The sequence below is a fragment of the Apium graveolens genome, chromosome 11 (genome assembly GCF_009905375.1).
Source record: "Apium graveolens cultivar Ventura chromosome 11, ASM990537v1, whole genome shotgun sequence".
Lineage (NCBI taxonomy): Eukaryota > Viridiplantae > Streptophyta > Magnoliopsida > Apiales > Apiaceae > Apium > Apium graveolens.
Genome location: NC_133657.1, coordinates 4,758,704 through 4,771,034, shown reverse-complemented (window position 1 = coordinate 4,771,034; position 12,331 = coordinate 4,758,704). Strand labels below are relative to the sequence as shown.

General features: G+C 34.4%; 2 protein-coding genes across 2 annotated transcripts; one reads left to right on the top strand and one right to left on the bottom strand.

The window, feature by feature from the left end:
* The first annotated feature begins 770 nt into the window (after positions 1-770).
* LOC141697320 (E3 ubiquitin-protein ligase DA2L-like) lies at positions 771-7,473 on the top strand. Its single transcript, XM_074501620.1, has 8 exons — positions 771-1,242; positions 1,408-1,459; positions 1,557-1,602; positions 1,727-1,808; positions 1,919-2,063; positions 2,258-2,366; positions 4,981-5,047; positions 6,737-7,473. The coding sequence occupies exons 1-8, from the start codon at positions 1,036-1,038 to the stop codon at positions 7,319-7,321; spliced, it is 1,293 nt and encodes a 430-aa protein (XP_074357721.1). The 5' UTR covers positions 771-1,035; the 3' UTR covers positions 7,322-7,473.
* Positions 7,474-8,966: 1,493 nt separating this feature from the next.
* LOC141695281 (secreted RxLR effector protein 161-like) lies at positions 8,967-9,639 on the bottom strand. Its single transcript, XM_074499539.1, has 2 exons — positions 9,419-9,639; positions 8,967-9,336 (listed from the first exon to the last, which is right to left on the bottom strand). Exons 1-2 carry the CDS (start codon positions 9,637-9,639, stop codon positions 8,967-8,969), a joined length of 591 nt encoding a protein of 196 aa, XP_074355640.1.
* Positions 9,640-12,331: the final 2,692 nt, after the last annotated feature.

Here is a 12,331-nt window from a genome sequence, read left to right as displayed (position 1 = left end):
TATACTTTTAAGCAGTATTCTAAAAATAAGTTACTTCTTTTTACTCGTTTTTGAAATTTAGTCCAATCTGATTTCCGCTTTTATAAAAAAACTAGTTTAAACTCAATTTGACTCTGACTACGCACAAGAGTTGACTTTTACTCTGGGTTTAAATTTAGTTTTTACTTCCAAGTACTCATTGCGAGTATTTTTCAAGTTTTGAATAATCATTTTGTTAGAACAAAATCAAGTCGGTATGAGTTTCGATATTTACAATCTTGCTTGTAAAAGAGTTAACAAATATGAATATAAAATTATTATATTTAATATCATTTTTTAATAAGAATAATTCATTTAAATTTTACATAGACATAAAATATTTCTTTTGAAGTTGATATGTTATTACATATTTTCTTATTTTTGGTACATATATTTTTTTAAATTAAATATAAACTAAATGCTAAAAATTTGAAAAAAGTATGATAAATAGAGTAATTCATTTTAACATATTTGTTGTCATTGTTCCTCTTTAATATAATATGGCGTCATTAATATATGTTAGTCAATTTGTGAATCCATTAAAAAAGCTAAATTATCAGTGATGCACAGAAAATAAGTTAATGATATTATTGTAATTTCAAATTACCGCATGAAATAAAAATTTACTGCATTTAGGAATTTGTGATTTGGGAAAGAAGTTCAACTAATCTACCCAATAACCCATGAGTCACATTTGAGATTTGTACAAGTCCAGAACATAAAAAGGACTATAATATATGGTAACCGGCGCCGAAACAAACAAATAATAAAACCCATCCAAATAGTCTGATTCTTACAAGAAACTTATATATTCAGACACTCTACACGTGTGGACAAACTCTAGATAGTTTACTTCTCCAAACCGCTTTCCTCCAAGATTCCAACCCCTTTGTCTTCAATCTCTTACATCTCAAACTTCTCTTCTTACAATGATTCTTAAATCTTGTAAATCTTGATTGTTGGAGTTCTTGTTGTTTCTTGAATTAGGGTTTGTTTGGTCTGAGGAATTTAGTTAAAATGGGTAATAAATTGGTGGGAAGAAGAAGACAAGTTGTGGATGATAAGTACACAAAGCCACAAGGTTTGTATCAACACAAAGATGTAGATCATAAGAAGCTTAGGAAACTTATTCTTGACTCTAAGCTTGCTCCTTGTTATCCTGGTCTTGATGATCCTTCTGTTTCTTCCAACTTTGATCTTGAAGAATGCCCCATTTGTTTCTTGGTATGTTTCTTTTTTATGTATAATTATGTTTTTTATGTTTTTTGATCTTAATGATGTAATTCAGGGATGATGGTGGTTTATTTAAGTTTGATTTTGTGATTTATGATGGATTTTTTGTGGGTTTTGAATTTTGACTTTGTTTTCGGGTATTTGATTTGCTTTCAGTATTATCCGAGTCTTAATCGTTCGAGATGTTGCATGAAGGGCATATGCACTGGTATATGCTGTTGATTTTGTGTATTATTTGTTGTTGGTATGATGTATGTTGTTGATTTTTAAAGCTTTCTGTTTTGTTGTGTATGAATTTGTATCAGAGTGCTTCTTGCAGATGAAAACTCCCAATTCAGCTCGTCCTACACAGTATCCTTGATGAACCTTAATCGTTGTATTTTGGATTTTTTTTTGTAGTTGTATGCTTATAGTTAGTTCTGTTGTTATCTTGTGTGGTTGGACTAGAATATATTCTATTCCTTGACAATAAAAGGTGCCCCTTTTGTAAGACCTCAAATTATGCTGTGGAGTATAGGGGCGTCAAGACGAAAGAGGAGAAAGGCATTGAGCAAATTGTAAGATAAGGGTTTGTTTTATTATTTGCCCTTTCTTCAGAAAGATGTAGGTGGGGTATATGGATTCTTTTGGAATTGATTTGCACATAATTGCGTCAACTGTCTATTAGGAAGAACAACGGGTTATCGAAGCAAAGATTAGGATGCGGCAACAGGAATTACAAGATGATGAGGAGAGGATGCAAAAACGACAGGATGTAAGTTCATCAAGCAGCATTGTCAGGTCAGGCGAGGTCGAGTATAGCGCAGACGCAGGTATAGTGTTCGATTCCTCACCAAAATGATAATTGCACGTTTTTTATGGGTTTTTTTCTACTCCTGTTTTCTCTACAGAGCCGTCGTTCATTTGTCCTTGTGCATATATACATATCTTGTACTTATCCTTGCACAGTTTCACATTTGGTTTCACATTTGTGATGGTTGATTTTCTACTTCTGTTTGCTATACAGAGCCATCATCTGCTTTAGAATGTGCTGTAGAAGGTGAGGAAAGAGTTTCCTCTCAACACGCATCTCCAAATCTATCAATCAGACAGCCTCTACGCCTTAGGCAAAACAGGTATGCTATCTTAAGGGCTAAAGTGCAGGGCTCATGTCTAGGTACCTCATACTTAAAAAAATTGATATAAAATATGAAGGCCTAACCGCGACATTTTCCAATCTACTTAAATTCTTTCCCTAAAGATGTATGTAACAGTTAAATGCATTCAGATCCATTTGATAGAATGTTGACATCATAGTTCATACTACGGGCATACGATATTTTTTTGAGGTTATGAATTGTAAAGGGTCAAATGATCATTTCCCTCATTTGTTTTCCCTTACATATCATGTGAGTCAGGTTGGAAAACAGTCTCAAAGTGCTCATTAACATTTTCAAGAGGCACACAGAGTTAAATCCAAAGTATTTTATAGTCGATAAAATCGGTAACCATCTGGTGTCCTTACACGTGGCAGTGACATGGGTGGGACCTACAGGTCAGTTGTTTTAAGTTTAAAATTGACAAGGAGAATAGAAGGTACATTAGACTGAAACAGACCATATCAGTATTCGCAATAACAACAATGGTTTTAGTACGTAAATGTGAAAATTATTAACGGGATGTTGCTTTTACATACACATCATACCTCAGGATTGCAGAGTACAGAACTATTACATAGGCCAGACTTGCTTGCCCAATTTGTTATATTTAAGATTACAACAAAAGTAGATAGACAACTACTGGGAGAAATCCATGGATGATGAGTCAGACATAGTGGGTGTTGGGATTTAAGAATTTTACCTCCAAAACAATTCAATTCCAAACGTAATATTTTTTTGGTTGCCACATCTGCTCTGAAGTCCGCTGTGTTTGACAGTCTATGCTTTGGGTTTAACGGCTTGTATTTTTTTTTTAATTTTAATAATTTGATGACCACTGTGAGAGACCATTTTTTAAACCTTTAACCAGCTTGATATATTATGGGGCAATTTACGAGGACCCTGATGACTAATACAACTGGGAAGTCGAGCATCAATCATGTGCTGGATTTAGACCATGGCCTATTTAATAAAAAGAAGCTATTTTTTAAAAGAACACATATATGTATGTCAATAAGATGAAGAATCTTCATGCAATATTTCCTCTTGTGCGCCTTTTATTTTTATGCCTTAATTGCTGTTTAAGTTCTCTTTATTCTGTTCGCTATGTGTATTGGTTAATTGCATCGAGAAGCTATCCAGTAGAATATAGTTTAAGCTAGTAGCCAGTATCTTTATAGTTGCAATTTGTTGTATAGTAGGAGGCATTAGGTGAAGTAGAGTGGAAATATAAGAAAAATTCTTTAAATCTCAGTGCAAATGGGTTTTGGCAGTTTGATTGTGCTTTTTGCTGAAGTAAGAATGTTTACTCTTCATTTTACTAAAATTGGCGCTTCTCTTTCTACAAAGGGCATGGAAGGTGAGTTTTTTCTTTACCAGAAAAGCTATTTAAAAATGATACCAAAACCAGGACTATGAAGTTATTCCTCACTCAGCAAAATTGAAATTATTCCTGGAGCCTGTGACTTTACATTATTCCAGTGGTTCCCTAAATCAGTGGGAAACTAGTTTAGTTTGCTGGCACATGCCCGGTTATGTAATATTTGTATTTTTTTATATAATATTTAAAATTTAATATACATAATATATATTAATGATTTTATATATTTGTGAAATACGATATACATAATTATACACTGAATGATATTATTTATAATTTGACATAATTAATTTATTTGTCTTAATAGACGTATATTATATTTTTTCCAAATACGTCAAGGGAAAATTTACGAATAATGCTGAAAAATAATTTGGACGATGAGAAATCAAAGAAAGTTACGGACTTATGGTTATTAATGTAACATAAAAAGGAAATGAAGAGAGGAGAGAATTAGTGGAGAAAGAAAAGATAATTAAGGAGGAGAAAAAGCTATTATTTTTAATGGAACGTAAAGAAAGGATGAGGAGAAGAAAGAATTTGAGAAGAAAGAAAAGATAATTAATGAGAGAAAATTAGTGGAATTTTTTTTAATATGTTAAGTTAGTGGAAGGTTACTACTTTCAAGGAGAGAAAGACATGTGTCCAATTTAATGAAAGAGTGCCACATATATAGCTTGCACTCTTTTTTAGTATAAGGTAGACGCGGTATGGACTATTGAGATGCATTTGAGAATTGCAAAGCAATTATGCTTAACAAGATGGGAAGCACGGGTGCAGGTACAGGAGTGCACGGTGAGGGGAAATTACGTTTTCTACCCTTCCCGCACCCCTCTCCGCACCCCCGCAAATCGGGTCAGTGAATTCGTGGGTACGCCACCTGGTGCACCCTGTACGCACCTCGCCGCAATGGGCCGCACCCCTGCACCATACGCTCACCCCGCGTGATTCTTCACCTAAATAGAGTATCCCTGCTTTCCAGACAACAAGGCATCTGAGTTTCACAATGACCATACCAATTTCATGATAGAAGGAAAAAGAAATTCATAGTAACCTGACTTGCACATTCCTGCATTATAGATAATCTGATTTCATTTTGAATTAGTTGCTAATCCTTTAAATTTTTCGACAATGCTAATTAAGTTTCTGAGATACTATTATCATGGTATATAAGCAACAGTAAAGACTGTAATCTTATTTCGACTTGTGATGCAGGGAGGATGAGTTTGACCTTGACCTCGAGGACGTAATGGTCATGGAAGCAATTTGGCTGTCCATTCAGGTTCTTGTGCTACTATTCTCTCTAATGCTAATAAGCTGTGTAATAAAGAAAAAGGTTTTTGTGCGTAAATTATGCTTTATATTATTTAGCAAAATAAATTAAAAAAAATGCTTTGTATTAAAATATTAGTCCTGCATATACTGTCCCTTCAAACAGAAGGTGGTGTTTGATTTTGTTTGTCACTATTTTCAAATTTATATTTTTATAATAAAAACAAAGAGTTGTTTTTAAAATGAAGAGGTGTTTGATGAATATTTTCTTAAAACAATATTTAGAGAACACTGTTTTGCTTTAGACGATGCAAAGTAGTGGAATTACCCTAATAGTGTAGAGCTGGCTTGAAGAGTTCTCTAGAGAGAGTTTGAAATCTATAGAACAATTTTATCTTTTATAAAAACAGTATTTCGTGTTTTCTGTTTCTTTTCTATTTCTGTTTTTTAAAAATTGTTTCCAGAAAATAGGACCAAACACCTTTTTTTTTTCTTTCTAAAATTGCTTATTTATTTATGTTTTGAACAGAAAACAGTTTCTTAGTTATGTAGCCCAATGTGCTCCAATTATCTGTAAGAAGGAAAAACATATCAAGAAAATTGGAAATATTTATAAGGATAAAGCAACAGTCGGGATTCGAACTTACTTGAATATGACTTAATGAACTTTATCCTTCAAGCGGTTATATACTTGGAATGTCGCTTAGTAAGAGAATGTCTCTTAGCGGGGGGATTTGCCCTACTGATTGGTTACCTAAATCTTGTGCTATGTGTATTCTGTATGTGTGTGTCAATTATGTAAGCAATTTCTTCACATCCAAGTCTCGAAATATCATTTCTGGGAGGGATGATAATGATTGTTGTGTAGGTGAATCAACTATTCAGGGTTCAAGTTTAAGGCTAAGGGATCAAAATAACTGGACTATCATCTTATCTACTCTAAATATAAAGAATCGTCATTTCGGGGACTATATATGAGTCATTTTTTAGTATATTTCGGCATTACGTTAATACTTTGTGGGAGGTGATATTTCATAATTCCCCAAAATCAACTAGAAAGTGAATACAGGTTTTTCATGGCATTGTCTTGAAGTTTTACAGAGACACCCTTGCTCTGTGGTTACACTTCTATGATCTTAGAACTGGATCGAAATTTGGATGGAGCCATGGAGGTGTGGAGATCCCCTAGAATCTCATCTAGTTTGATATGGAACCCTTGGATGTGATCCAAGTTGATATGTTGTCAGAGTTCTTACCATTGCATAACCTAGAATTGGTATGCTTAACATTGAGAAACATACAAATCATGTTGCTATAGTTATTGCAAAAACTAAATGCTAGGTAAGTTATAGTCATAATTTCATAAAGAAAAACTTAAAATCAGTTTCCAGTTGCCACATCCTTTACAAGTTCTGTTCGAAAGCATTGATAATGCATCTAAAATTAATTTCGAATTTTGCTACTGGAGTCTGGAGGTAGAAAACTAGGAAATATAGGGCTACATTAAAAGTTCGCAGTTTGCTAGGTCAAAAGATTTTGCAACTTCTTTTTCTGTTTGGATGTAGTGCTTGCTGTTTGCACTATATTCTGTTAAAAAAACATCTTATTCATTTGGTACTGGAGTGGACAGTTCACCCTGTATCTTCTATTAATTCCTATTACTTTATCTCTTTTTACTCACAGCAAGTTATTATGTCAGGAGGATGGCATAAACCACAATCCTACTTACAGTGCTGCTGCTCCACTAGAGCAGTACGTATCAGAAGATCAGTGTGCCCCTGCAGCCTTGGTACCGCCAGTTGAAACATCAGTGTCATCATGTTCCCCGTCTGGTGGCTTAGCTTGTGCAATTGCTGCTTTGGCAGAGCGTCAGCAAATAGGAGGAGATTCCGCTAGTAGCTACAATGGAAATGTGTCAGCATACAGCATGCTTCCCGGATCTAGCAGGTTTTCCAGCACAGAAGAGCAAGTGAATATAAGCTATCCAATCTCAGGCGGCTCCATAGAGGGGTTACCGGATATCAGAGACGAGGGGGAATGGGTGGTTGATGGCAGCAGATCCGAGGTTGCTGAAGTTGGGACCAGTTACGATGGGTCAAATCATGCAGAAGTCGATAGAATTTCAACGTCTCCACAAGATGAAGCTGACACGAGTGGTTTCCAAACTAGTGCAGGGGGATCCATTGTTCCTGAGAGCTTTGAGGAGCAAATGATGTTAGCAATGGCTGTTTCATTAGCAGAAGCCAGAGCTAGGACTAATGAACCAGGAACTGTGTGGCAGTAGCAAATCTGTGGTCACCCAGTTGTTACCTTCTTCATATACAGATGTTACCTGGAATAGACAGACGGATGAATCTAGTGAAAATACAAGATTGGTTTCCATGGCTTTTCTTCTTTACAGTTGTTAATAAAAATAGAAGATAGGTTTTTTTATCAGCTTAATAATATCCATTAGGCATTTATTTATTTTTTTGAAAATTATAATATTAATGAATATATATCAATTCAAAATTAAAATTAAAATAAATGTATAGAGAATAAAATGAATATAAGAGTATCTCCAATCACCTTTAGCTAAAAATTATTAATACATACTATAAATAAAAAAATATAGATTGGTGATTCCCTTATTTGTTGAACCACCTGTAAGAAATCTGTACTTGTTATCATATTGAAGTAATGTATTCTATTTATAATAGCATAATTTTTTTAAAATATAGCTAATAAATATAGTCAATATCATCAAAGTACAATACCTTATTATCAACAAATTTTACATATTATCATACAACCCAATTTAGTTAACCAATTATAAAGGATGGGTATTTTTTTTTAGCTAAAACTGGGCAAGTGGTGCTGTGACTTTGCTAATGGTATTATCTCAATGTTCTTGTTTTATTTTACTTTTTGCTTTAGGTTTTAGGCTGCACTCCGTTAATTATATTCTTAAATTGTTTTTTTAAATAAAAGTAAAAATCATAAATTTTATTCAGAATAAAAAGTTGAAAAAATTAATTACAGTGCATTATAAAATATGAGTACAAAAGTAAAGTGGATAAGTAAACTGGGAAGGAATAAAAAATAATAGATAAGAAACATTTTAATTTGTTAACATATGGATAAATAGAAAAGATTGAAATATTGGGCCGAAAATTAAAGTATTTGTCTAAATATTTCAGACCTCGGTGGTTTTGTGCCTGATTAAAGCCCATGGAAGTAAGGGGTCTTATCTAAAGCCCGTCGAGTTGTAGAATTGACCAACTATTTTTGATTCACCGCAGCCAGTTCGATTAATCTACTTTTGTTATAAATCTTAACGGAAAATATTAGTTATGTTTATTGTAGAGAAAGTATACGAGAATGGAAGATATGTAGAGAAAGTTGTATCTCATTTCATTAGCTAAATGAGCTATTTATATTAGTTGATTTACAAGTCTTACTAAGTAAGCTATTCAAATCTTCTTCATTAAGTATTACAAAACTTCTTCGATAAGCTTTACAAGTCTTCCTCGATAAGTTTTACAAATCTTCCTGATTAAGTTTCTTTCTTAAGAAGTTATGCAAGTCTTCCTCAGTAAGATTTGAGAGACTTCCTCGATACGCTTTGACAATCAATTTATATTTATTCAAATATTTTAACACTCCCCCTTGATTGTCAAATGCGAGTTATTGCAAAGATTGACTGCCTCGTTAAAACCTTGCAAGGAAAAAACCAGTGGGATAAAAACCTTGACGAAGGAAAAAGAGTACAACCTCCCCCTGAATAAAATGTATCACATTTTGACATTTTGAGGTAGTAAACTTTTTAAACTCCGCATACCCATATTATTTCTCAGCTTCTAAAATATCTATGTAGGTAGTGACTTTGTAAGTATATCCGCCAGATTATCGCATGAGCGAACATGTTGTACATCAATATCACCATTTTCTTAAAGTTCATGAGTGTAGAAATTTTTTGACAATATGTGTTTTGTTCGATCCCCTTTAATATATCCTTCCTTAAGTTGTTTGATGCAGGCCGAGTTATCCTCGAATAAAACTGTAGGACTGTCTGAAATACTTGATAATCCACATGATTCTCGAATATGTTGAATGACCGACCTTAGCCAAATACATTCTCTGCTTGCTTCATGAATTGCTAGTAACTTTGCGTGGTTTGATGAAGTTGCAGCCATAATCTGTTTTGTAGACTTCCAAGAGCTAGCAGTATCACAATATGTAAATAGGTAACCTGTTTGTGATCGCCCAAAGTGAGGATCTGACATGTATCCAGCATCTGCATATCCAACTAGTCGTGATCTTGAATTGTTTGGGAAAAATAGTCCAAGATCGACTGTCCCTCGAAGATATCCTGAATATATGTTTGATTCCATCCCAATGCCTTTTAGTAGAGTCAGAACTAAATCCTGCCAACAGGTTCACTGCAAATGCAATATCAGGTCGTGTGTTGTTTGTAAGATACATGAGAGCGCCAATTGCACTGAGATATGGAACTTCAGGTCCAAGAGCCTCTTCATCTTGTTTTCTAGGACGGAAATGATCCTTTTCAACCTCGAGTGATCGAACAACCATTGGTGTGGTTAGTGAATGAGCTTTGTCCATGTAGAACCGATCAAGAATCTTTTCGGTGTAGTTTGATTGATGAACAAATATTCCTGAAGATAAGTGCTCCACCTGTATACCTAAACAAAATTTTGTCCTTCCAAGATCTTTCATTTCAAACTCATTTTTCAAATAGTTAGCAGCATTAGTAATATCTTCAGTAGTACCGATAATATTCAAATTATCCACATATACAACAATAATAACAAAACCAGTTGATGATCGTTGAATGAAAATGCAAGGAAACACTTGATTATTAACATATCCATCATTCAATAAGTATTCACTAATCCTGTTGTACCACATACGACCAGATTGTTTCAAACCGTACAATGATCGTTGTAATTTAACAGGATATAAATGTCGAGGCTTAGTATCCTCAATATTTAATCCTTCGGGAATTTTCATATAAATATCACTATCAAGTGATCCATAAAGGTATGCTGTCACAACATCCATCAAACGTGTTTCCGGTTTTTCCATACAAGTCATACCCATTAGAAAACGAAAAGTAACTCCATCCATCATAGGAGAGTATGTTTCCTGGTAATCAAAACCAGGTCTTTGAGAGAATCCCTGGGCTACAAGCCGGGCTTTATATCTCACAATTTTATTTTTCTCATTTCATTTTCGTATAAATACCCATCTATTCCCGACGGGTACTACACCAGCTGGTGTTTGGACTGCAAGTCCAAATATATTTCTCTTGCGCAAGGATTGCAATTCTTCTTGAATCACAATTTTCCATTTTGGTCAATCATCTCGGTGTCGACACTCTTCCACATTTTGTGGTTCAGGATCGGAGTTTATAATAATATCAGATGCCACAGAAAAAGCATATACATCATCAATCTCAATACTCCCACGATCCAGTAATTTCGCGTTATGGACATAATTCATTGAGATCTCATAATTTTCAGGTACCTTTGCTTCTGTGGAAGCATTTGCCACTTCTGGGGCATGTGCCACTTCTGGGGCAACATTCTCTTCTGGAGGCAATCCCACATCTGGGAGTTTTATTACAGCCACTTCAGGGGCTTGAACCTCTTCAGGAGGCAATACCACTTTTGGGGTATTTTCTGAAACTTTTGCCACTTTGGGGCAATTCCAATCAATTTTCGTTTTCGTGGTACAATATCTTTTGCACCAATAGGTCAACCACGCTTTTGGCGTGGCTTTGAATCACCAATCAATTCCGCTAAAATTGATATATTGCCAGGGATTTCAATCCTGACCGGAGGATTAACAGCAGGTATATATGATTTCACAATATTTATAGAATCATTAAATGCATCTGGCATTTGATTAGCAATATTTTGCATATGTATAATTCTTTGAACCTTAGATTCACATTGTTTAGTACACGGATCAATATCATTTAATCCTAAGGCATTCCATGATATTTTCGAACTTAATTTATGCAAAATTTTATCTCACCCTAATGTAGGGAACATAGATTCATCAAAACGACAATCAGCATACCGAGCAGTAAAAACATCACCAGTTAATGGTTCCAGATACCTTATAATAGACGGAGAATCAAAACCAACATATATACCAATTCTTCTTTGAGATCCCATTTTAGTTCTTTGAGGTGGTGATTTAGGAACATACACAGCACAACCAAATACTTTTAAATAAGATATATTAGGTACTTGACCAAGAACCAATTCTTGAGGGGATTGTTTGTGGTAAGCAGAAGGCCTTATTCTAATTATATTTGCAGCATGGAGTATTGCATGACCCCAAACAGATATAGGTAACTTTGATTGATGAACAAATATTCCTGAAGATAAGTGCTCCACCTGTATACCTAAACAAAATCTTGTCCTTCCAAGATCTTTCATTTCAAACTCATTTTTTAAATAGTTAGCAGCATTAGTAATATCTTCAGTAGTACCGATAATATTCAAATCATCCATATATACAACAATAATAACAAAACCAGTTGATGATCGTTGAATGAAAATGCAAGGAAACACTTGATTATTAACATATCCATCATGCAATAAGTATTCATTAATCCTGTTGTACCAAATACGACCAGATTATTTCAAACCATACAATGATTGTTGTAATTTAACAGGATATAAATGTCGAGGCTTAGTGTCCTCAATATTTAATCCTTCGTGAATTTTCATATAAATATCACTATCAAGTGATTCATATAGGTATGGTGTCACAACGTCTATCAAACGTGTTTCCAGTTTTTCCATACAAGTCATGCCCATTAGAAAACGAAAAGTAACTCCATCCATCACAGGAGAGTATGTTTCCTGGTAATCAAAACCAGGTCTTTGAGAGAATCCCTGGGCTACAAGCCGAGCTTTATATCTCACAATTTCATTTTTCTCATTTCGTTTTCGTACAAATACCCATCTATTTTCGACCGGTACTACACCAGCGGGTGTTTGGACTGCAAGTCCAAGTACATTTCTCTTGCGCAAGGATTGCAATTCTTCTTGAATCACAATTTTCCATTTTGGTCAATCATCTCGGTGTCGACACTCTTCCACACTTTGTGGTTCAGGATCAGAGTTTATAATAATATCAGATGCCACGAAAAAAGCATACACATCATCAATCTCAATACTCCCACGATCCAGTAATTTCGCGTTATGGACATAATTCATTGAGATCTCATAATTTTCAAGTACCTTTGCTTCTGTGGAAACATTTGCCACTTCTGGGG